The 27,613-nt window shown below is 36.4% G+C and overlaps 1 protein-coding gene across 8 annotated transcripts in view; it reads right to left on the bottom strand.

The window, feature by feature from the left end:
• LOC124952839 overlaps nucleotides 1-26,356 on the bottom strand; it is a 92,608-nt gene extending 66,252 nt beyond the window's left edge. For 2 of the 8 annotated variants that reach the window (XR_007102022.1, XR_007102021.1), the window contains exons 1-2: nucleotides 25,708-26,334; nucleotides 5,516-5,522 (exon numbers count right to left, since the gene is read on the bottom strand). Coding sequence is in view for 2 of the 8 variants with exons in the window: in XM_047503335.1 (XP_047359291.1) it covers nucleotides 25,708-25,712 (5 nt within the window). In the remaining 6 variants the exon portion in view is untranslated. Of the gene's footprint in view, nucleotides 1-5,515; nucleotides 5,523-13,011; nucleotides 13,253-25,707 lie in introns of those variants that run through there. The other 6 variants (XR_007102023.1, XR_007102020.1, XR_007102019.1 and 3 more) reach the window with 6 other exon arrangements.
• Between the last annotated feature and the right edge of the window lie 1,257 nt (nucleotides 26,357-27,613).

The following is a 27,613-nucleotide window of genomic DNA, read 5'->3' as shown; positions in this document are numbered from 1 at the left end:
CTTCAAAATATATATACATTGAACATTAAAAAATTGTTCAAAATGATTAATAATAGGGAAGAATGAAAGGATTCAATCTTAAGTTCTGAGAAAAGAGAAAATAACGAACGAGTGAAAATGAAGAGAAACAAAGAAAAAAGAAAAATGTAAATAGCAAAGGAAAGAGTGTCGTTCGTGGCATCCTTCTTCCTGGAAGCGTCTCACGAGCCGCTCGCAAATAAACCGATCGTAAACCGTACTCGATTCGAGTTTGTCGGTACATAACGCGAGTACTTCCCGTGCCGTATGCATGCGACCGCGTCGCTGCGCATAGTTTGTGAGTGCGAATAAGAGCAAAGAAGAAGGATGAGAGAGAGAGAGAGAGAGAGAGAGAGAGAGAGAGAGAGAAGAAGCCGTAGAAAAAAGTGAGAAAAGCGTGCTGGGGTGGTCTTTTTACGAGCAGTGTGGCGAATGTGATCACGTACAGCACACATATATATATATATATATATATATATATATATATACATATATGTACATATACATACATGTAATATGATAACTAATCCCGTATAATTTGTCGTATACTAATTTGAAAAATAATATTTCTATATCATATATGAGAATTTATGGTCATTAATCAAGTTCGGAGTACATCAGTAGATAATATTTTTTTTTAAATAAAAAGAACGTTTGCAATTGTTTGTTAATGCATTCACATAAAGTAGTTCACATAGCCGAAAATGCATACGTGTTATTTACGTACATGTATTTAGAATTGCGTTAATAGATTTATCCCCACTACTGCGACATATTATTTCTCCGAGTAGTGATGGAGATCGTGGTCTGTAAGCACCACCGCGGACGACTTTAATATCCCTATGTGCACTTTTTTTTATTAGCGTTACGGCGCTATGAATAAAAGCCACCGGAAGAGCCAGCGAAGGGTGGGAAGGCGTTTCTTTCTCCGACACCATAGTTCTCGAATAGACGTTCCACGACGAACGATGAAAGAGTGAGAAAGATAGAGAAGAGTGAGGGGAAAAGAGAAGGGAGGAAGCTTTTACGACTACTCTTGGAAGAGTATGGGTCCTGCGGTTACTTCTTTTTCATAGGAGGTAAGGACAATCGAGGTGTGAGATACAAAGATAGCGTCTCTGTCCGCTATTTTAAAGTAGGTATGAAGCATAAATTAAGGTTTAAATTTCATTTTTTCGTTAAAATGCTTAACTTAATGTTATCCTAGAGACAACAGCTTAAAAATATTCTACTTCATTAGTTTTTCTCGCGAATGATGAATAACCTGACAATGTATCGGCGACTCTGGAAAACGTAAAATTCTGGAACTTCACCTAACACCCGAAAAACCATTAATTTTCTTCTTCAGGGAAAATAACCGATTAAGAAAAATCCACGATAGGAGAGCCGACCAATCCTATCGGCGAAACCCCCAAAATTCGTTGATCCTACATAAAGGTAGTTACTTTGCACGGCACATTTCCTTCGCTTTTCATACCTTTCTTCGCGACCATAAAATATCGCTTAGCGTTTCATAGTTCTCAACGAACATCGATAACCAACGAGCGATCAAAAAATTTTACATCTAGCTTGAATGGAAAAAAAAAAAAAAGAAAAAACAAAAAAAACTCCGAGGAATGAGAACCTTCGTTAGAGTTTCGCCCATGTTTTTCCATTCTTCTCATGTAATTAACAATGTAATTAATATGCATACAAATGCTATGCCATTAACATTCATTTACGCTTTAGTTGTGAAAAAAAAGTTGGACGAAGAACACACAGCGAACTTCATATTTATGATTTCTACTTCAATATCATCTCATGGTTTCATTTTCGACATTACAAACAACTCAGTTTCGATTTCTTTTTTTTTTCCATCCCTTAATGCGAGTTGTCCGATTGAAAAAAGTTACTTCGGAGTTAAAATTTCAGTAGGGTATTGAATAACTTATTTAAAAAATCTACATTACAAATTACCTTGAAATTATCAATTCACAAATTGAAAGCTACGACGTTTACGTCGATTTGCCATGTAAAGAAACAAAACTAGCATATTTGCCGTGATGGACCGCAGTATTTCGCGTGAACACTGTTCTTGGCTTGTTCGTCCGGTTTTCCTTCGGTTTTCGTACTTACTCGAAAACGTTTAAGGGGTACCTCCTTTGCGATCACATATAAACCGTACGTCGGATGTAGCGCGTAGCGTCGGAGCAAGAGCTCGTTTACTAATTATTAATAAACTAATTGCGGCTTCCGTTCGGGGCACGCCTTTCTCGCGTAAATCAAGACGTGCCGTCGCGATGAACACCGGGCTCCCTTTAAGCTCCAGTCTCTCTCTCTCTCTCTCTCTCTCTCTCTCTCTCTCTCTCTCTCTCTCTCTCTCTCTCTCTCTCTCGCATGAACTGCATGCTCTTTACACGCCATGTGTGAAATATTTATACGCGTGCCTCTACAGACCGGATTTCGTTGCTAAAACGATAGGATAATAAAACGATTTGTAAAGATACACTTTACAAATTGATTAAAATAATCGATAGAAAAAGAAATGATAAAAATTACACACACTCATATATATATATATATATATATATATATATATATACATATGTTTACATAAGTTGAAAAAAAGTATAAAGAGTATCATTTTAATGATAGCACGAACTAGATTGTTTTAATTTGCCGTGTATCACAGGTTCTTGATAGATCGTAAAGTCAATAATTTTCTATAGTCGTTCTCTCCTCTATAACTCAGGAACATAAACGGGCGATCATAATAAGCCACGTTGAGTCGATGATTTATCGTTCAACCAATACGTATATCTACTTCTAACGTTATAAACGGCTGTGCAATTACAGTTATATCGAACTCAAGACTGGTTTCCACTCCCTAAACATTGCTCGCATTGAAACATCATTTATTTTATTAATTATATCCAAAAACAACAAATAGAACTAATATATGAATTGGAACTAGAATACATGCTGATTTTTATGTAGGATTGCTTTTTACATATGAAAAGAGAAATCAGATATACCAATTTTAAAAGAACAAGAACGCGTATAGCATTTTTACCGCTGGGATTCTCAAAAGATAACGAAAAAAAGGGGATCATAGACCAGTAGTATGGTAAAAGAGTACAAGAGGTATCCATGGCGAAAAACACAGCCCTGACATCACGTACCACGTGATATTAGTTCATATATCGCGAGTAAACATGCAGCGACGCATAGAGAGTGTAAAAGTATAGCTGTGGTCTCGTGCGGCTTAGGAAGAAGCGAGTGAAAGAAAGACAGAGAAAGAGAGTTAGAAAGAGGGAGCAAAACAGAGAGATAGAGAGAGAGAGAAAGAGAGAGAGCGAGAGAGAGTGAGTGAGTGAGAAGGGAGGAAGGGCACGTATTTGATGTAAACTATAAAAGCAACCCCTTCTTCGTGCCACTTGCTACCCCTTGTCCCTCCTTGTCTCTCTCTCTCTCTCTTTCTCTCTTTCTATTCTTTGGTAACCTGCTCGCTCGCGTAGCATATTGAATCTTATGAATCCACAGGCCGTGCGGTTGGGGTTACCTTTGCAAAGAAAAATTTAATTTCCCACGATTTCAGGCTTTACGCTGTTATGGGCAGTTATGATTGCTATGATCAAGATACTATCCGTCTGGAACCCGAACAGAGATGATAAATGATATGATATATAATTAGAAATATATATATTTTGTTTCTTGTCGATTTTGTTGTTTTTATATTTGTATCGAAAAAACTTTTCATTTGTTATGATTTACTTTCAAATCGACTTTAAAAGCAAAATTTCTATCGATACAGATTGTACCACTCTAGTATGTAATACTAGAAATAATCATTAGCAAATATTCGTAGAATACGTTTTATAATGTTTTTATAATTAATAGTCATGCTTGTCCATAATGAACATATTTAACAAGCAGCAAAAATAGTTAATTGCTTAAACCTTTTTATCTCTACGATACGAAATGAGAATAATGTTCTAGGTACATATTCGAGCCAACGAATCAAAACAACGGCTATGTTTCGAAAGAGCGAGAAAGGAAGAAAAGAAGAAAAGTAGAAAACGAAAACTACGTAGTTAATCCTGCCTTTCAATCGTACCGGAAGACCGAAAACGCACGCACCGTACTTTTCCGTTCACTTTTTGAATTCCCGATCCTTCACCCTAGTCCTTGCTCTTTTTTTTCTTCTCTCTTTTCGATTCCACATAATGCAGAGGCTGTTTCATGCCGCCAGAAAAAAGGCACCCTTTCTCTCTTTCTTTCTCTTTCTTTCTCTTTCTCTTTCTCTCTTTCTCTCTTTCTCTCTCTCTCTCTCTCTCTCTCTCTCTCTCTCAACCTGGCGCATTGGTTACAGCGGAAATAATGTCGGTGCACTTTGAAAGTCGGTGAGAGAGCGGAGAAGAGAAGCTTCGGAGGATAACAGGAAAGTGGTGAGACGCAAGGGTGGTTTCGAAGGGTGGTGCTCGGAGAAGGAGAAGGGTTGGAAAACGGAGAGAGAAATCGACAGGAAGAAGAGAGAAAGAGAAAGGATGCTGGAGGAAGGGATTCGAGGTTGAGGGTGGAAAGATGGCTGGGGGTTGGAGGGAGGTAGAAACGGGGGCGAGAATATTGGTTGACTTGTAATACCGAGAGTGGAGGAGGCAGGGACCCGGCGAATATTAAATATATTATTACATTCATTCTCATTTCCCTTTTAGCTACGGCATACTTGCTTGTTCCCTTCATTCTAGCGATAACTTCGAGCTGGCTTTGAACGCAAACAAATAAGTGGTTATAAATATATATAGATATTCATATCATATTTCCTAAATATGTACATACTGTAAATAGTTAAACAAGTAAGCGCAATAAATTCTTATCGATATCCTTTCTATATAAAATAACAACGAATAAACAAAAACACTGCAGTATTTTCCTTAGACTATTAAATATAAGATACATGAAAGAATTCAAAAATATTTAAACAAATTCATCGTCATGTACATATACATGCCACTTGAAAATTTCTCATTACTCTCCGTCTCTTTCTTTTTCTCTTCTAATAGTTACTCATTATAAATAGGAACCGCGGCTAAGAGAGATGGAGTGTAAGAGATAGAGAGAGAAAGAGAAGGAGAGAGAGAGAAGGAGAGAGAGAGGTATAAAGCATAGCGGAATGTGTGTACGATGCAAACACATAATCGAGGATATTAAACGTAATTAGCTACTCCTGTAAGCATGCGCCATAGATACATCGAACGGAATATGTATCGATATATCGATCGATGGTTACGCGTTCATAGACGACGAGCTGGACTGAATGTGTATCGAAGGCCTTTCCATTAGCGTACCAACTCTCTATCGTTTCACCCCCAACCCTCTCAGCTCACCCCACTCTTTTATCTTTACCCGTCTCCCACAGTCTCTGATTTCTCTCGTGGGAAATACATCCTCTCGTTTCTAATTATTTTGCCTCTTCTACCAATGATCCATTTCTCCATAAGTCTCAAACGTCGCTTACCTTACACCTGAAATAAAATAAATACATTTAGAATGGCTTTTCTTTTCTCTTGTTAAATATAATTTATTCTTTATTTAACGAATCGTATTAAATTTCTAAAGTCATATAAAATCTTTCATGATGATAATAGAAGCTTTTAAAATAATGTTTCCTTATAAATGACGTAATTACTTTCAATGATTTTGTTTTTATAAAACGATGTCATTCATCGTTCTAAACATTGAATAATAATGGACATTCAATTACCATACCAGGAATGAATATTTTCCTGGTTGCAAGAACATTGCCACTCGAGATATTCGGACTACCATTCTGCATGTGTGTATATCCATTAAATGCGAACATGTAAGATATATATTCCCACATCAACTGGATGGTGTTTTACAACGAAACGTAACACGACTTGTGAGAATCACAAAACACGTGGGCGTACCAAGATGTCTCTCTTTTGATACCTTACATGAATGTTTATCTCAAAGGCGTAACTTTAAAAGGCCAATCATTTCTTTTTCTTTCTTACGTGATTTTTCTTTTATCCTCTTGTAGAAATTCAACGTTTAGAATGATTTGAAAAGAATACTTTAGATTTAGAAATTGTTTCATGATTTTTTTCTGATTAATTCCATCCCAGCAAACTAATTCATTCATTATATAATAGGTTAAATATTTTACAAAAAAAAAAAAAAAAAAAAATTGTGAGATTTTTTTGTTTTTTTCTTTTACGATATTATAATTATTTTTTAAAGATGAAAAATAATGTAAAACTTACAGAACTTCGTTAGCTTATAAAGTTCCAAATCTTTTTGTCTTTTTTCTTAACGATACATTAATAACAATTTCATATAAGGTTTCAAGAAGAAAAGGGATAAATTGATAGCTACGCTAGTGGAACTCGTACAATCTACGTATTTCTGCCCACGCGTTCTCATCGTCCGATCGATGAAAATCGATACGATCTCGTTAGGTATCTCACGAACCGTTCTCGAAAGCGATCTGGATGATCCAGAGACATCGATGACCTCTCCATCTCTCGATGTTGTTGGCTTCATTTTATACGTATATATGTACATATACATTTCGCATATAGGTATATGCATATAAAATACGTATATTTGTACAATAATAAATTTTTTAAACGAAAATGTCTAATTTTGACAATGATCAGATTATTTTTTTTATCAATAATTATTTAATAGTAATAAATTTGTTTTTCTATTACATCTATATAAATATATATATATATATATATATATATATATATATACCTACTCAATTTGACCTTTCCGTGAATAGAGTGTTTTCACTACGGTATCCGCATGCCTTTCGTAAATAACTTTTTCGAAAATGGTCTAGAGAGAGATGGTCTACACTTTTTCACAGACCTATGAAAAGCGCGTTGCCATGTAACGTATATCAACGATTTTTGAAACATTGCAAATGGACGTAACAATGGTAAAAAACGAAAATGCATTTTTCGTAAGATTTATTTTTTCTGGTTTTATTCTATTAAATTCACAAATATTTTATATTTTTCATAGATGGCTCCTCTATATATGCCTTTTATAAATCCAAAAAATCGATGATTTATCAAGAAAAAATTAACGTCACAGAATTTTCACTATGATCGCAAGACTCATTCGATATTTTGATAAAATTATCAGAATTCGTTTGTGAACTCGAATACGATTTTAATTATCAACAGATTCGAAAGAAAAAAAGAATCATGAATTCGTTCAACCAATAGTCAGCCATCCGTTTGCGGCAAAAAGTGAACTTGCCGAGATGTAATATTGGCGGTTAAGAGAAAAGCGTAGCCAAATCAGGGATGATTGCCACGGCAAATCACGCGCTACGCGCTTGACTAATGCGCGGCTGAGTCGGATAAATAATGCAGCGAGAGTGCGATTAGCTAATGCACACCCGCGCCTCGTTTATATCCCCATCTGCATGCCCCCTCGTTTCTCTCTTCTTCATCCATTCTCTCCTCTTCTATCATGAACCAACTCATCGGGCAAGCTTCCATCGTTCGCGATCATATTTTTCAAAGCTAACGTCAATGTCCCGCCGAGGATATTCGTACCAACGATTACGTTTTTCAAATAGATCCTTGCCTATCATTCTTTCCTTTCGTATCGTTTTTACGTTTCATCCGTCTGATTCTCTTAATAAGCGGTCAACGTCGTCGATGGACATTTTCATTTTGGTATATTCCACCAATTTATTTGGAAATGTTCTATCACGTCTGTTCGCGAATTCAATCTTCTTGGGGTTTCAAATTTGATTATTTCCTACTGGATTTAAACACTGAATTTTTTTCTCCAATATGGCACGAGCGAAGCTTTAATAATCTATAATCACTTGTATAAAATTTTAAATACAAAAAATTATTTATTTTATTATCGAGCAATATCGAGCTTCATTGGGAGAGAAGATCGATTCGTCGTCGAGGAGACGTCGCAAAGTCAATTGAAATTCATAGGTTATCGCTCGAACTTTCGAATTTCCCCAGCAATTTCCCGTGCGTGCGAGCGGGAACGACTGAGGCGCGTGTACCGGAAGTACTGAATGTAGCATGTCGGAAATCGCGACGAGAATTGCTCATACTCGTGCAAGTTCGGGTGGACTTCGTGCTCCTTTTTGTTACCATTTCGTTATCTTGAGAAATTTCAAGGAAAGCGAAAGGAGAAATAAAGGAAACGAAACAATTAACATTGACTGGCTATCAGAAATACGTGAAGATCGAAGAAAAATTCAAATCTCCCGCGCTTTTCTTGCAATACTAGGGAATTTGTGTAGTGACGTAAAAGAAGTACGAGATCGAGGTTGGCAGCTGAAGGGGTGGACGACCAGGAGGAGGAAGAGGAGATAATGGGGAGGGGATCTCGATGGTGGTAACGTGCGCTTGGTTTCGCACCAACGGATATCCCGGCGAAATCCGATAAACCGCAAAAGGCTATTTGTTAGAATGAAAAAATCACTTCCTACGCGTACGTCCACGTCCTGATAAACTCGACGGATCGTATCACCGGCTGCGATACGTCAAAACAGAAACGGCGTGAATTCAATATCCCGATTTCAAAGTCCACCGACATATATGTACGTTACTCGATCTACCACCCTCCACAACCCTCTAAAATATCTCCTTCCTTCTCTCTCTTTCTCTATCTGTCTCTGTCTCTTATTCTGGAAGCGCTTCATTTTCGTCCTTCTGTCTGAATAGCGAGTTATCCTAGAGAGAGAGAGAGAGAGATAGAGAGAGAGAGAGAGAGAGAGAGAGCTACGCTCGTTTAAAGATTTTTTAAATCTGTAATGAAAGATTCAATTTTACACGATAATACGATGACCTTTGATTTTAATAAAAATACCATTAGTTCTTAATATCAAATACGCAAATTTCAAAGAAACACAAAGAATGTTTAATCTTATAGTAGCACGCAAAAGCTTTTAATATCTATAAAGTATGTATTCTTGGCTTTAATGGAAATACCACAAAATGCAATTATTTGCTAATGTAAAATATCATCTCATCATTATCGCGATTATTAAACGCATAGTGAGATTAATTTTGTGGCTGTTATCACTACCGATCCGAGGTGGATCGTTACGGCAAATAATAGAAGGGTTAGGACGTGTGTGTTAGAGAATAAGAGAGATAGAGAGGGTACGAAAAGATGAAGGTGGAAGTGTCAGGAGGCAAGGAACGACCGAGGCAAAGATAATGGAGGTATTCATAAGGGTTGCTGGCTCCTTATCGTATAAATGACGCGAGAAGCCGCACTCCGATACGTTATACACGCCTCGTTCGAGCTGTGGTTTGATAACGGATGTGGACGATGTACCGGTCCTTTCCGGTATTCTCGGTTAGGCGAATACGTCTCTTGCTTCAGTGATTACTATGCCGACTGCAAGACCATAAATGTTACTGCAATAACAGTCTCCTATCGGACTACCACAAATTCACAAAAGTGTATACATTTCACAGTTATGTTTTAATATGTTTCTATGATGTTACAAAATATATTATAAAATTATGAAGTACGCGATAAACTTAAGGAATATTTTGACACAGGTATCATTGCACAAATTCTGACCAATTCGGCCGCTATTAAGTATAACCATTACTGCAGGAAGAATGACCAGCTCTAAACACAGAATAAAGTGAAAAGCGAAAACAGGCAAACAGACCGATGAACGAGGACTATGTGGATGCAGAGGCAGGTGTCATTAAATCACAGAAACAGCCTCTGTTATTGACTCCATGGACAAATTTATCGTCGGTGGGCTATGCGTTTCGTTGTGTAGTGGGTCCTCGACGTTCTAACCCCCACACCACCGTTCAGTACGGTCACCAGTGATGGTTCTCTTCCCTTGGACCACCACCATACTCACAAGCTACCCCTTCTATACCCACCACCCGTCATTGTTCTGGTTTATTCGGTGATTTGTGGATTTTACTGGTCGTCCACCACCTCCTCCTCTTCCACGTACTTTCCATCAACCCTCTTTTCCTCCACGTTTCGTCTCTTCTTGTACTGCCTTGGTCGTATTCTGGCACCTTTAGTTGCCTGCTCGATTTAGAACTAAACTCTGCGAATATCGAGGATACCAATCTTTCGCGGTAGATTAATATTAAATAATGATTTTTAATTAAAGGTTTCACATAACCGAAGAATATAATAAATTCCATTTTCTGAACAACATGTATTAAAATTCCATTTTTGTTACTATCTTGTCGCAATGACGCACGTACTCTATCATAGAATCTGATTTGTACATGAACAAATATGGACGACGAAGTCTGTTTCGGAACTGTCACCTATCAGTTTCCGTTTGTTATACGAGTTTCACGTGCTACTGGTAATTGGACTACACTCCATTTTTTTTCTCTGGCAGCCTGTAAAAATCAACGTAACTCTGATTTCGACGATATAGTAACAATTACTACGTTTTTCTGTTGTAACCTTATTGAAGTATTGATAAAATGTCTCTCACAGTGTCAAAAATTTGCTATCTATTTTGATTTCATAAAAAAAGAAACGATGTAATGTTAGAGATCGTCAATATTAAGTTGTACGTACGAAAACCATAACGGATTCTAAAACGTATAACTAAATACTAAATCGATTACAGAGATGAACATTATAGAATTAACAGTTTTTCTAGTTTAAATCTCGGCAAGTGAAGTTTATCAAGCGAAGAAAATCCAAAAATGCGAAGTCTCGAGTAGAAGAAAAGAAAAGGAAAAAAACGAAATGGCAAAAAAGAAGGAAGAAATGGAGTTTCGATTCTTCGTTCGCCGAGAAGGAGAGCCATGCGATTATCAGGCCATTTTGTTCGAGCTTCCTAGAACTCTCGTTGGTTTTCGCTCTTTTACTCGCGAGATTCCAACTCGCGCATTTCGCGAATGGCCGATCGCTATTAAACGGAACGAAACAGAGGTGGAAGAACGGGGTGGTGATGGTTGAGGATAAGCATAAAGAGAAAGAAAGAGAGAAATAGAAAGAGAAGAAGCGTAGAAGAGGGTGGAAGGGAAGAGGGAACGGGTTAGAGGGGGAAACTGCGAGGTGTCTGCTAGTGCGAGAAAGAGAGATAAAGAGAGAGAAAGAGAAAGAGAGAGAAAGAGAGATAAAGAGAAAGATAGAAAGAGAAGGAGAGAGAGAGAGAGGGAGAGAGAGGGAGGGAGAGAGAGAGAGAGAGAGAGAGAGAGAGACAGAAAGAGAAGGAAAGAGAGAGCACATCGCGCCGGCACTTAGGCCTGGCTTTTAATCTTCGAGCCTCGAGAAGAGCTCTAATTAGAGCTGGCTCTAGCTCTAGCTACGAGCCCGAGCTCCGTTATAAGCAGGAGTTAGAGTAGGTACCCCGGTAGGAGGTGGAGGTATGTTTAGTTTTTAGCCGAGCGCGCAGTTACACGCGGTGGTAATTAAAATCTTGATTAATGCACGTGTCCATCAGGGCCGCCTCTAATGAACTTTCACGTCGCCTGCACTCTTAAGTCCACACACGAAAGCATCGCGATCGTCTTCTTATTATTCTTCTTATTCTTATTCCTCATCTCCTTCATCCTTTCCTCCTCCTTTTCATTTTCTGCTTCTTCGTCTTTTTCTTGAAGGAATAGGATACGATCCTAATCGTTCTATCTCGATCGGTGAAAGATCGCTCTTGGACGAGTTTAACGATCGGGAAGTAAATGTGAAAAGTGCTCTAACTCGTGGTTTCATTTTCTTACTCTATTTTATATTAGATGCATTACGAGAAAATTAGTTCATATTCTAGCAATAGATTTCTCTTACCCTTCCAAGTACAGTATCTAGATCGGAGTAATATCGTATAAAAAAAAAGCATCTCTCTCTCTCTCTCTCTCTTTTCCTCTCTTATTCTCTAATTTTTTGCGTACGCACGTTTTCATCGACTCTCTAACTATGAAATTGTACGCGTTTCGTCGCGTTTGAAAATTTTGATGAAACAAATTCCACATCGGGAAGCTCTTTCTCTCTTCCTCTCCCTCTCTCTCTCTCTCTCTCTCTCTCTCTCTTTCTCACTATTCGCCGATCCCGTTCGTCCGAGCAAGGTGGAATTCGTTTAATGAAATTTAAAATGTTGTTTGGTTCGTTTATTGAATTTATGAAGATATTACGTTGAGTTGAAGTAGTTCGTCGAATGGAATAAAATAAAATAAGCGATATGTGCTTGTCCGACCGCGATACAAAGATAAAAAGAGAGAGTATGGTTACATGAAAGGGAAGAAGAGAGCGAAAGAGGTAGAAATGGTACATAATGAGACCCGGTTAAAAAAGAGATACATTGGAAAATAAGTTTGTAATAACGGCGAGGCCACATCGATTGCCGTTAATTAATTTGCGGTGGGAGTGATCAATAAGTGGGAGATATAAAACGATTCCCGACAAAAAGAGAATCGTAACCAATGCGAACAGGCAAAATGGGCTTGCATATGAGCTTACCGGAATCGTTGGAAATTAAATCGAAGCATTCCTATTGATATCTCTTTTCCTATTTTCTCTTTTTTCTTTCCTTTCATCGGATTACACCCATCCTCTATATATATATATATATACACATACACTCATACACAGACATATATATATATAAATAACTTTCATTTCTTCTATCCATATACAAGAGTCTTTTCCAATTATCCGCGACCTAATAAGAAGCTCGCGGTAATAATTAATAATTTGTCAATAAGATAATTTCCTCGAAATACTGTTGTTTGATTTTGACAAATGTCATGAAAAAAAAAAAAAAGAAAAGAAAAAAAAGAAGAAAAAAAGGAAAAAAAAAAGAAAATTAATTACATTGCCGCATTTCACGTCTTCATAATTAAAATGAATAATACAAACTGTAGTCAGTCATATTGCTATATAAAAAATTTTTCTTTAGATTTGATTCTTATATAAAGTTTTTTCTTTTACGATCCTACAACGTCGTCCACTCGTGAACAAGAAAAACATTCGTACACAAAAAAAGAACGTGGCCCCGATAATTATGATACGACGCTATCTCATAATTATGCCCGTAATAATTACTCCTACAAATTCATCTTGCGGACGGAAGGTTAAATAATCTTCCATATCTCGCAGCCGAGCCATCGTCTTCGTCGTCTTCGTCGTCGTCGTCATCGTCGTCGTCGTCGTCGTCGTCGTCGTCGTCCTCGTCGTCCTCGTCGTAGTCGTAGTCGTTGTCGTTGTACTCGTCCTACCGTGCTCCCACACTTTTCCCCTTAATTAAAAATCATGAATTAATCAGATCGTTAGTAATCAGGCGCTCGTCTTCTCGCGTGGACGCTCTTTCGTCTCTAAATTTCTCTCACTCGTCTCGCCTCAAATAGACGTCGTAGTGCTTTTACGGTCCCTTTAGCCTTCCAACCTCCCACCCCCACCACCCCCATCGAGGCGGCGCGCCGTTCGTTAAGGGTGGATTCATCCCCCAAATTAAATCAATTACCATACTAAGGCGGATTTTCGGAAAGCTCGACTTCTACCAACACCCAACCTTATATATCTATCTTGCTCTCTTACATCGTCTATTTCACCCTATCCGTCTTTCGTTTTAACCCTGTCTTTTGACAACGTTTCGTATACTCGTTACTCTCTAGCAAAATACGTTTTACTCTTATCGAGAAGAAGTCACGTTGTTTAATGGGAAGTACTTTAGAAGGGAATAGAAATGAGCTAGAAGACAATGTGTTTATTGTAACGCGAAGATAGTTAAATTTCGTTAATGAAAAATCTTCGTTTTATTAGTTTGTTTTAAGATCTTTTAACACCTTAAGATTTCTTACTTTTTTTTTTTTTTTATTTAATAATCTTATTCAACAGATTTCTGTTATCGCTATAATATCCTCAAAATTCATTGTTATTAAAAATCAAATTAATAATTAATCAAATTTTATTTCGTTATACGAAAATATTCCGCACATTCTGAAAATTGCAAATAGAAGTAAAAGTATCGAGCTCGAAATGTGTCACGAAAAGAGCACTAAGAGATGGATCGTGGTGAGCGTTAGACATTTCTCTCCATCCTGGACGTTCTCGAACTTCGTTTGAATTTCACTTGAGGAGACGCTAAAAGGTTCCGAGGTTGTATCAGAAAGATTTTGCTTTTAGCACATTCACGATAAAACGCGTCCATCGACTTCGACGACTACGTCGGCAGTCCACGGTCTTTGCGTTTCGTCCTTTCTGAAGTACTTCCGTCATTTTATGATAGGCTTCTTTTATAACAACGGTAATGCATTCTCTTTCAAAAAAGAAAGGTAACATCCATAAGACTATATGCAAATTGACACATCCTTGAAATCACGAAGCATATTTAATATTACGATAAAGTTCATACGTATAAAAAAATTTTTACTTTCGATAATCGACCGATCTTAACGAAATATCAATACAATACAAAATCGATCTTGCGTCTTATCGTCTCATAGTTAACTATAAAGAAGCCAAACTGGGCTCTTCGATTAAAAGCGCCAAGTGTCGCTGGAAAGGGCAATAAATAACGCCTCGTCGTTAGAGACCTTCCGATCTACCGAATGAAAAAGAATGGCCGCTCTTAATCGCTCTTCCAATCGGTTAATGCACCGCTCGTGGCGCTGCGGTAAGCTGAATAAATGGTCCTGTTCGCTCTCTTTCTCTTTTTCTCATTTCTGACCGTACTCGTACTGCCCACCTTCGCTTCAAGTTGATTTTTTTTATCAATCAACCATCGGCTTTCGACTTCGTCGGTAACTAACATGGAGACCGTTAATCGTACGAGCGATTGCTTCCTTCAGATAACAAATCATTCGGAAATCAAAAGTATCCACTTAGGAAGTTTTCCTTCGTATTTGTCGCGCGATACCTTTCGTTATATGGCCTATTAGAACTTGGATCAACTTTCAATGACAATCTAAAAAGGATAAGTCTTCCAAATACAAAGGAAGATCCTGATCTCAAATCAGTTTATCAACAATTGCTTCACGTATTGCTTTGAAAGCAATTTTACGATCAAATATTTCAAACAATTGTTCACACTTTTTCCATGAAATCTGAAACATTATCGAACTCGATAAAATTCGTTCGAAAAGTCCAGAGCATTGAACAATATCAGCCCCCTGACACCGGCACTCTCGGCGTAGCAACGAAATCAGATCGTTATCCAATCGGAAAAGGAAGAACTACATCGAGAAGGAGACGGAAAAATCAAGATCGAAAGAAAGAGAAAAAAGGTCTACACGAAAATCCTACCGATCCTATAACGACCACCTTTAGGCGTATCTCCAACGGGTAACAGCAAGTACAACACCAAGTCCATTCAATCTAATACTTCTAGGGGGAGGGAGGTTGGAATAGTGAGGAGGTAGGGGAGAAGGAGGAGGAGGGTTAGCAACAACCATTTGAACTCACACAGCCAAAGGGGTCGACACGAGCGTGGTTAGGGGCAGTTTAATATCGGATAATTGAATCCGAGCCACCCACCCTCTATCCACACGAGGCCTCTGCCTCGCTCTGAGCCCGGAGGAACGAGAGTGCGAGAGAGAGAGAGAGAGAGAGAGAGAGAGAGAAAGAGAAAGAGAGAGAGAGAGAGAGAAAGAGAGAGAGAGAGAGAGAACAAACTGGTCGAGTAGAAGGTGCCAAGCTAGAAAGAGACGGCTAGATGATTGGCGACAGCGTGGGAGGTTTGGTAGACGATTTCTGGAGGGGATAGAGAGCTGGATAGCGAAGGATAGCAATATAGAAAGAGTAGCAGCTACCTAGACTCTTATTGCGAGTCTGTTAAATGAGAGTGAAAGAGACAGGATATCAAGGTAGAGAGTTCGCTCGTTTCCTAATTTCTGATACGGATCGGCTTGGATGCGAAGAAACCAAAGGTCCTTCTCATTGTTTCTGAGAGTAATCTTGAGTAACTTCATTTTCTGATGGTGAAAGAGATGGACTTCGTGGATGTTTTGGAGATAGGGGTTGGGTGGATAAGTTTAACCCCACGACGCTTTCGCGATGCAATACCACTTGAGGCAATAAGGCTAAATTAAACCCGAACTAAAGTGCCTTGTGCCGATTCGAACTGTCCAACCCCTATGTGTAAATGGGGCTAGATTGTTTTTTCGTCTATTCTTTTTAGGGGGTGGTAGATACCATTAGTGGGTTTTTGCGTTTTCCTTTTCTTCGGCATTTTATGGTTTTCAGGAAAATAAGTCGCTCACTTCCAAACGGCATAGTTTGGAATGGTTGCCAGTGGTCGGTGGTAACGGAATGCGAAGTGGATGGACTAATTTATTGGGACTGCTATAAATTCATAGTGGTCTACTCGAGGCAAATGTAATTGTATTTCGGAAGGGGAAAAAAATTCTTTGGAAATGAAGGTGGTTCCATGGTGTTTTAATAGGTTAGGTTTTATTTTGTGGATCTGTTTCTTTGTGTGCATGGCATATTAAAAAATGTTATATAGGAACATATCATATGGGATATGGGATATGGGATAGTTATGTTCAGGATTCAATGAATCCCATTGTAATGGAATTTAACTTAAAAGTTTTTCTTTCTTCTTAACTTAAATGTTTTTCTTTTTGCGATCGATCATAGAAATAGTAGTGACATAAAAATTAGTGATTTAAAAAAACTTCATCTTTCAGATATCCTATTACTTTTTGTTATCTTTTATCGTATTTTCGGAAACTTTTTGGTGGGCCGTTTGCGTGTTTATCTCTCTTTCCGTTTCTCTCTCTCCCTCTCTCTCTCTCTCTCTCTCTCTCTCTCTCTCTCTCCCTCCTATTCCCCCTTGCTTCTCATTCTATCTCCTTCCTTCTCTCTACTTTCTGTCACCTTCTGGATTTGATTGAATTTTTTCCCGAGAAAGAAATGTTTCCACCAAATGAATCCGTCGAAATATTGCATTCCGACAAGCACGATCCAATTTTTCGTTTAATAAAAGAGACCTACTGTCTGTCTGTCTTTCTCTCTCTATCTCTCTCTCTCTCTCTCCCTCGCTCTTTCTCACGCTCTCTCTTTCTCTGTTTCTCATTGGTTTCTTCTTTCTCCAAGGCTCTGAAAGAGGACTGCTTCTTTTCTACCTTGTAACCCATAACCCTTAGCTTCTTACTCCGCTACTCATTTTTCTTCATAGCTATAGAGGCAAAATACCGTTCCATAAATCTTAATCCATCCAATAATTTTGTTTTGATAAATAAGAAATAAAAAGTATATATAAAATAAAAGAAATTAAAATGAATAAAGGAAACTTGAACATATAAGAGAAATTACAAAAATTGAATTCATTTACATTTGTGCAAATACAATATCAAGATACAAATAAATAAAAAAATATAACAGCTATAAAATAAACGTTACAGGTAATTACGTACAAATGAGATAAAATTTCCAGGGCTGAATAATCGAAGAGAAAGAGCTCGCGTACGAGAGAGCAAAGCGTACAAATACACTTCTGCTACATCCCAGTTCCCCTAAAAAAAAAAAAAAAAAAAAAAAAAAAAAAAAAAAAAAAAAATGAACACAAGGAAAACAGACTTTACAACGACGCGGGAAACGATTTTGTACGAATAAAATTCAAATGGGATGGCGAGCAAGCAAACGCGAGAGAAATAATTTCTGTAAAATTATTAATAATCACGACGCGATCTCTCCCACCTCCAACGCGTAGGGGTGGTATTTCACATATAAAAAAAAAAAAAGGAAAAAGAAAAAAGAAAAAAAATTCCATAGCGATCGAGAGCCGTTCGCATCGCGCGATACCGGTCGACTCATCGCCACGATGAGACTTGTAATTAAAAAATTAATTAAACGAAATCTCGATCGGGGATGATTTTTTGGTGCATATTGCGATCGTCATTGTGTGTACACTCGTACCACGTATCATCCGGGGTCATTATGGCGGTTGAGTTTCGACGATTTTATCCCCCCCTCCCCTACCCTCCCCCCTCTTCTGCCCCATTCACCCTCTTTCTCTCCTTTTTTTGCCTACTCGTGCTCAATGTATGTACATACATACATATGTACGTATGCGTACGCAATTGCACATCGTCGATTTATTCGATCCTTCTATGAAACGATCACAACGCTCTCTTTCTCTTTGTCTCTCTCACTTTTTCTCTCGGTTTTTTATTCGACCAATACCCATTTCATCGGTTGTTTGCGTTATATGTATAAAACATGAAGTGAATAGTAATATTTCGCGGGGTTATATACAAATGGCGGCGTTCTTTTCTCATTAAAACTATGCGACTAATTATCCAATGATATTGTTTTAATTAGTTTCTTAAATATATGTTGCCAATATCAAAGAACAATGTCTTAGAATAATTTGAAATACAAGTCAATTATAATTTCAAATAAAAAATATGTCATGTATTTAAAATTCTTTGATTATAACTTCATTCGTTGGTAATTTCATAAATTTGACCTAAATTATTAGTTGGCGAGATTTAATTTATTATATTAATTATTGAAATATCTAATCAAAGAAAAATCTAACGATAGAAACAATGATTAAACGAGAGACGAAAGGGTGTAAAAACAAGAGAGAAAGAGGAGAAAGAGAGAGAGAGAGAGAGAGAGAGAGAGAGAGAGAGAGAGAGAGAGAGAGAGAGAGTGAGAGAGAAAGATAGTCGCGTGCTCGCACGTATCTCGATGTTTTAATCTCACTGGCTCGGATTTCCGGCTCTACAAAGGGATAACTCACCCTCGGAACTTTAACCCCACCCTATCCACCAGTCCATGGGGGAATTTTCACTTTGGCCGGAGTTGCGACGATGGTGATTTACTTAATGAGGACTGCGAAAGAAAAGAGAGAGAGAGGAGAGAAGGAGAGAGAAAGAGAGAGAAAGAAAGGAAAAGAGAGAGAGAGAGAGAGAAAGGAAGAGAGAGAGAGAGAGAGAGAGAGAGAGAGAGAAAGAGAGGAAGAGAGAGAGAGAAAGAGAGAGAGAAAGGAAGAGAGGAAGATGGAAGAGTTAAGGAATCGAGTCGAGGTACGCATTGTCTTCCTTACAAACAGCGAAGGGTGAGAGAAAGTGTGTCGAAAAACAATGGGGGTTGCGTTATACCCTTGCGAGCATGAGATAGAAAGAGAAAAAGAGCCGAAGTCAAACCAGCCCCCACTCTTCATCGTCTTCATGAAAACGTGACCCAGTATAATTCTTACGGCGTGTAGGTACGACCTTTGAGCTACCCGGAAAGAAAACTCACCCCCTCGAGAACTACTCTCTCTCTCTCTCTCTCTCTCTCTCTCTCTCTCTCTCTCTCTCTCTCTCTCTCTCTCTCTCTCTCTCTCCCGCTATATATTCTTCGGGGAGAAGAGGCTTGGTAGTAGTAGTGCTGGCGATTCTCTACGTCTCTTCGTAAGAAGACAATAACTTTTTACCATTTTGTTTACCTCCCTTCTGACAGTTCCTTCCTTCTCAAGCTAACCCCTTCCATTCGACCGCTTTGTATTTAGCAATTTTGAGAAATCTTGTCTCAGCAAGAAAGATTCCCAACTTGTAAATTCAGATCTCAATAAATATCTCTTTAGAAATATTGAATAAGATGTTAATAAGCAAGGAATAATTACTGATTCTGCTATAGAAAGGATAGTCTTGATAAGGTTTTCAATAGTTTTGAGAAATGGTGAGAAAATGGAAATAAGTGTTTTTTATCTATCAAGGAAAGAAGAAACGATATTAAGAAAACGACGATAATATCTTCCAAGATTTAATCGAAGAAGCTTCTTTACGTCGGTCCTACTTTATTGGCAAACAGTACGAAGTGACAAATTTTTCTCAGCATACCTAATGCAATTTCGCTAAAACCCGCATAACGTGAATCCCCGGATTGAACTAACGCGGAAGTCTAAAGTCTTCCTTCCTTTCTTCGTAACTTGTACAAGTTATTGAAAGTTTGTCTATCAGAATGCACTACATTGTAAACAATTCCGAATAGTAAGAATTAGAACAGAAGAAAGGATCGTTGGTACCAAGTAGCACGGATCAATTTATTCCTTGATTTATGTTTCTTTAAAGACCCTCATGCTACACCCTCCTCCTCCTCCCCCTCCCCTCTACTTCTTTCTCTCCTCCACCCACCTCATCGTTATTTACGACATGTCGTGATAGCATGTCCGCGTGCCGTGGTTAGGATTAACGTCATGCCCTTAATTCATCGCCGAAGCATAGCTTTGTTTCTCCCTCGAAGACCTTTTTAACTATTCAGGTGTACCTACCACCCAACCCCACCCATCGCCACCAACGACCTTTTCTTTCAAGAATAATGTCCTACCTTGTAGTTTCCTTGGGAACAAAAAGTACAGTAACGAGGAAGAACTCTGCTTAAAATGCTATAAGACGGAAGTATTCTATCGCGTTTTATTCTATCAATATATTTTCGTTGCGTGCTATAACGCCGTATATTGTAGTTTTGATGTGTTATTTAGAAAGATATCAGGGACAAAATTATCAATCATAAATTGAAAAACAATAATATATTAAAAGATATTAAAAGCGTATTAAAAATCTTTCAATGAAGTCACAATATCGGATATTTATATTAGGTTCATCATCATCGAGTTCACTATCGATAACTAGTTGCGATCTGTTCTTCGATCATTAACAACTTGCACTCGTAAAAATCAAAAGAGACGCAGTTAAAAAGAAAAGGGAAAACAAAGATAAAAATAAAAGGATGGATATAAAAGCAGAGTGGAAAAGAGAAACTCTTGTATGCGATTCATTGGCTCGCGAGCGATCCTCGCGAAAGAGATGCGTACTCGCTCGCTAGCTCGCGTCGACGGCTTTCCCTACGTTTCGAGCCCGTTCGAGAGTGTCTTTCGAAGGGTTGTAGAACATTCCCACTAAAATATAAAGTGGCTTTCGGGGTGGCATAGCAATGGGGTGCCTATCGCATGCATTCAGCCGGGGAGGAAAAGCGGGAGGAGGGAGGGCTATTGATCGAGTGTAGAGCCCAGTCAACCCTCTCACTGTTCGCCTATACCTACACGCAAATCTTGTATATAAAATCATATGTGTGAGTGTGTAAGCACTTGCATGCATCTTTGTGTCTGTGTTATGTGTATCTATGCCTCTTGCGGTTTGTATGTACAAACGAATGCCTTGGGATAAAGGCTTAATTTCTAACTTTTGTTGGCTCGCGCATTAAGAACGCAACTTTTTGTCCTTACGTGTTACTTTATCCATAAAGTATTTCTTTGAAATGAGTCTATGATTTTTTCTTAAGAGTTAACGAAAGAATTATTTTTTATAATGCTTTAAAAATTCTATTATCTATCGTCTTATATTTAATATCAGGTACATGAACAAACGCAATTTTTTTTTTTTTTTTTTTTTTTTTTTTCTATTGATAGATAAGCCATTAAATCATGTAAATATAACTACAGCTCGTCTGTCAAATTATTAGTTTCAAACATTTATACGTAATTTAATATGCCTAAATCAGATATTGATATAGTATATTTGTTAAGTAAACTTAATTACCAATTATCTGCAATATTACTTATTATTGATATTCATGAAGTACCAATGACATATATATATATATATATATATATATATATATACCATATATATATATATATACCATAGACAATAATTTTAAATACATTTCGTAATTTACAATATTATAGGAGAAATAATATTGTTCATATAATGGCTTTATTTTATTTATGATTATATTTAATTTGTCTAAAACTAGCAATTTGTTCAACGAATCTAATTTTTCAACGTTATTGTCGCTTTTAGGGAATCTAAATAGATAAATGAACAACTACAGCGTTTAGATGTTATTTGAAATTGTTTGAAGATACGACAATTTGAATGGCGATTTTTGTGAGGGAACAATTTATTACGCGACGACATAACGAATCTGTGCAGGCACGGAAGCAAGTTGCAAACGCGAGAGAGAAGGACGAGGAAGGTTGGAGGGTAATGAAATTGCACTCATCGTGTGAAATTTAATATTAATCTCGGATGTAATATGAGATGATGCAGCGGTGCTCAAGCGTCGCGAAAACAAGTTCCAGCTTTGTGAAGCTTGTTGATGGACGAGGAACGAACGGGTCGATTCGTTTATCCCATTAACGTTCAAATGGCAATCTGTAAAGCAATTATTGCGTGATCGTATTGCTTAATTATTGCCATCCGTTGCTATTTGATCACCATTGAAGCGTAGTGTCATTTTCTGATAATAATAGGAATAATCATTAGCTAGTAGAAAAGCTAATATTTTTTTTTTTAATAAATTCATCGTAAATATATAACTATAAATATTGTTCTTATTGTAAGGATGTTACAATTTTAAATATTCTTTAACTATATAAAAATATTTGCAAGTTAAAATTTGGCACGTAAATTTGCATCAAATCGTTGAACATACAATTCCTCTACTTTTAATGTAAAAATAAAGCAAGTTGGGCACCATCGCCGCGTTCAAATGATAAGCGTCCGTTAAAATATTAATACTCGACTTTTAATGAGAGCTGCTCATCTTCTCCCTTATAGAGTGCCACTGCCCTCTACCCTTCCCCCTTATCATTCTCTCGTCCTTCGACCTTCTCCCTTCCAGTTTTCTCCAATAAACGCTACGTAAAGAATCTTGAGTCGTGACTTTCTTGTCTCATATTTTCTTTGTACATGAATGTCATCGGCCGATGGAAGTTAAGTACAATTAAATAAAATATCAGATATTCGTACAATGTTCTTTGTATATGTTCGATTAAATTCTTAGTCCATCTATGGTTACTTCGAAGAATGATTTCAACGTGGATTGTATTGAAAAAAAAAAAAAAAGAAAAAAAAAATTCTTACAACTATATGCGATCGAAAGATATTTAAACGTTTTATAGACCTTGACATATAGTAAGAAACACGTCAAGCAAAGATTAATATGTGTCACATATAACCAATTAAATAGGCTTTCTTATAAAAGTCTCTTAAAAAGTAGTATCCATCAATCAAGCCTTGTACGAAACACGAACATACTTTCACGAAAATTTTGAAATCCATGGGATCGAAGGAGGAAGACCTTTACAATCTGCAAAATTACCATGAAAGGAAGGAAGAAAGAGAAAGAAATGAAGAAATGAAGAAAGGAAGAAACAAAGAAAAAAAGAAAGAAAGAAAGAGAGAGAAAACGTCCTTGTTGATAGAATCTCAACAGTCTTAAAAGTAGTTTCGGACGATGTGATAATGCGCTCCATCGAATGATCCAGGCATATCCTGTATCTTTGTTCAGCGCACGTTCAAGGACTGTGCACGACTATGCTATACACAACTATATATATATATATATATATATATATATATATATATATATATATATATATATACACTCAACACACATACATAAATAAATATATATATATATATACGTGCTATACTCGCATTCTTCCTTCTCTTCTCCTTTCTCCTCTCTCACTCTCTCTTTCTCTTTCTCTCTCTCTCTCTCTCTCTCTCTCTCTCTCTTTCTCTTTCCCTCTCTCTCTCTCTTTGTTCGCGTGTAGAGCCGCCGCCACCGGCATAGCCATCACCAGTGGCGGCATCGTCGCCAACTGTTAGTCCTGTGCCACCTTCTAGCATACTCTGTACGCCTGATTATGCCAGGACGTTTCCGCGCCTTCATGGCTCGCCGCTGGCGCCGACTCCATAAATCCCCCTTTTCATAGGGATGCTCAATAGTACATTCTCTATGTGCATCATCTTGTGAATTATAGTTAAACTCGATGATGTTATTGAACGTTTTACTGATTTTCTTTTTTCTTTTTTCTTTTTTTTTTTTGTTTTTTGTTTTTTTTTTTCTTTTCTTTTTTTTTTTTTTTTTCTTTTTCTTTTTTTTTTTTTTTTTTTTTCGTTGGACATTTACTATTTTTCAAAATGAAGGAAATTAATTGTTTGGAATGTTTTAATATTTTGATATATAACGTGACAGGTCAGACATTTATTTGCTGTAGAACGACGATCGATTAAAATTTTCTACATTAACGATATTTTTTTATTCGCATCACTTGTGAAAGGCATTAAATTTTCTGCATACATTCACTATGACGGTCAATGATAACTGCTTGTTTCCATCCATTTATCACGTATATCATATAAATGCAAACATACTACGAAACTCATCAATCACGTTTTTAATTATATCTTAAAATTATTATTAGCGATAATTATATTTTTAAATACATAATATCTATTTATAAGCTATAAGCATAAGGAAATGTTTATGAAGTAAATTGAAATAAGTATTTCGTGAAAAAAAAAGAAAGAAACGATAGGTTATAATACTTAGAAAATGTTAAGGCAACTATTCAATAACTTTGGATAAAATCAATAAAGTAAAACTGCATTTCAATTAATCTGTACTCTAAAGATAAATAACGATTTCAAATCTACAACTTTTAAGTCTTCTATTTATCTATTTATCTAATTGTAGTATGTAATTTATTAGAAACAAAGGTCACAATTAGAGATTGGTTATATAATTAAATATATGAGCGGAGACAATGTAATTATGTTGAGTAACGAACGATTAACTACGAAGTATATTTTTAGAAAATGAGAGTATGAAAAAATTCAATTAAGTTACAATTACAAATGACTTGATTCGTGTCACTTGTTTCTTTTCTTGGACATATGCTTTTTACACATTTTCTATAAATGGCAAAGAGCTATCTTTTGCGATATATTACATTTAATTAACATACTTTTAATAAAATGATCTCATCACGTATTATAATCTATTTGATATCACGAATGTCTCGATGTTTTGTAAGCATAATGATTAAGAAAGAGCGCGAGCATGTGTACATGGAAGAGTGAATGAGTGAGAGAAAGAGAGAGAGAGAGAGAGAGAGAGAGAGATACACAACATACCTATATATACTACAATCGCACGCGCGTTGACATATACACACACGCGTAAGGACACGGACAGGACACACGTTCTGTATATTACAGACAAGATAGGTCGAACAATGGCTTCCATTACGGCTAAAGGCTGCCTGAGTTAATGGGCAAATTGTCTGCTAAGTCATTTAAAGGCCTAAGCTCGCCGTACGAGAGAAGCCTTGGTTCCAACCTCTTTACGCGGTTTGCTGACAATCGATGCAATTAGATCGATGCCTTCTCATTAATGTCTAATACGATCGTTAAGAGAAATCTAATTGAACTCGAAGACAATGACGATGTCTTTTGAGGGAAAATATTTCTTTTCAATTCTCCTTCATCATGTCATTAACAATCTTTCTTTCTTTCTTTCTTTCTTTCTTTCTTTATATCTTTATTTTGGTTTCTTTGATTTTTTTTTTTATATTATTGAGAATAGTTTTCATACATATGTATAATACATTAAGATTATCAAGAAATTAAAGTAAACTATTTCTTATCTTTCTATTAATGAATTCTTAATATTAATGTTCTCTTCTATAAAATATATATATATATATATATATATATATATATATATATATATATGTATATGAAAGTTATCTATGTTTACATACAGCACGAGTATTTCATTGATATCAAACGTGCATAAACAAAAACATTAAAACTTTAGCATTTAAATCATTTAAATTGGTTAATAATATATGACTTACGAAACTTGTTTAATAAAATATAATTAATAAAATTGTAAATTCTTTTCTTATAGATATCTGCTAAATTATATATTAGAAATTAATTGTTAATGAATTGTACTTACTGCATCAGCTTAAAAGATCTAGATCTAAAACTTGAAAGATCCAGAAGATTCCTTATGACACGTTGTCCTTAAACGTTCGATCGATTTTTATTCTATTCTTTTAAATTCTTCTCCGTCTCTTTATTTTATATTAAGTTCTTTTCACAATACACCACTTATAACGACACGGTATGAGAGCACGTGGTCGATTGCAACCAATCACCGGCACGTTTCGAACGTAGAAGCCCGCCTTTTTTTTTTTACGAAGCTTTCGAAAAGTATAACTATTATAAAATTTTTCCAATTTTAAACATAAAACGAAAAGAATAACATTAATTTGAGAAAACAAAAGCCAATGATATTTACGATCTCTTAAGTTAGATCGATTAACCTACGAGTGATCACATTCATCTTTGTACATATATACATATATATATTAACATGTACGTATGTGTATTTGACGGATGAGATACGAGTATATATGAATCACATTTATATTAAAAAAATTCGTGATAAATAGCAAGGAAGAAGAGAATGAATACACATGACTCCGCACGATGCCAGCTCGCGGCTAACTGACGTCGAGAGAATCGAGGAGCCGGGCGTGCGCCTCTCTCATATCCCCAGGGACCGACTGACTCGAGCCACGAGTGCGCAAAGGGCGAACTCTCGCTCTCGTTTTCTCTTCTGCTTTCCCTTTAATACTAATCTTTCTCTCTTTCTTTCTTTTGTGATTATATTATTGGGGTTGTCTTTAGAAGAAGAATATTTTTGTTTTTCTTTATTTTCGATTGTTTGAATGTTAAATTTGAAATTAAATATATATATATATATATATATATATATATATATATATATATAGAGAGAGAGAGAGAGAGAAAAAGAGAGAGATAAACAATAAATTTAGAAATTATTAAGTGATAATAAAAAAGGGAAAAGATTGTTGAACGTCGAAGAAACGTGTTCTCTCGTTTTATTATTGGCTGTTGCTTGTGGCGGGCTCTCTCACCCAGAAAAGACAACCTTACGGTCGAAGCGCCGCAACGCGACTGCCAAGGCAACGTGCAAAGAAAACGCAATGCCATCTATCGACGTCTGATAGAACGAATTCAGTCTTACTAGTTTTCCGTAGGCGACAGAATGAGAAATCATGAGCCTATATGGATGTATAGAAAATCTAAAAGAAAAATAATAAATTATGTTGGAATTGTAATTATGATTTCAAATTTAATAAAAAAAAAAAATTGCACGATTTAATGAGGTTAAGATGATGCGATGTAATTTTTTCGATATCAAGCTTTCACGGATATAATAAATTTTATTACTTTCATTCCTTTCTATTACGTTTATTTTCATTGATAAAAACGCATTACAAATTGAAGATTAAATTTTAATAGATAATCTTATTACATTTTTCAACACCATGTAACAACATTTCTATAAATAAATATTATATTTTCTAATGTATACGAAAGTTTAATAATTATTTAAAAATGTTGTTTATAAAATTATCTAACTTATTTGTAAACAATAGCAAACTTTAATCTATGAGAAAAAGATGCATTCATTTTTTTAAGAATCATAATATATCACCGCAAACAACGTAATTATATCTAATAGTTTTGGCGTAATAAAACATTTTTATTAATCAAATAAAACATAAAAGAACAAAACAATGGAAAAAGTAAAAATAAAAAATTTTTAGTAAAAATTATAAAAATTTTTATACCTGGGATTTCGCTAGGTCGTAGAAATTTTAACAAAAATCGAAGTATCTTTATAAATACGTACATACACGTATAGAAAAGAATTATGAGTAATCCTTCCAATTGGCCGATCAGCCGAACATCGAAAGAAAACGAACACGGAAGGTCATAAGAGTCAAACGTAAAAGCCGCAGGTGCATGTGGGCGGGACATGCAGCGCA

This window comes from Vespa velutina, chromosome 11 (assembly GCF_912470025.1).
Source record: "Vespa velutina chromosome 11, iVesVel2.1, whole genome shotgun sequence".
NCBI lineage: Eukaryota > Metazoa > Arthropoda > Insecta > Hymenoptera > Vespidae > Vespa > Vespa velutina.
The sequence above is the reverse complement of the archived record's forward strand: the minus strand, read 5'-3'. Positions and strand labels throughout refer to the sequence as shown.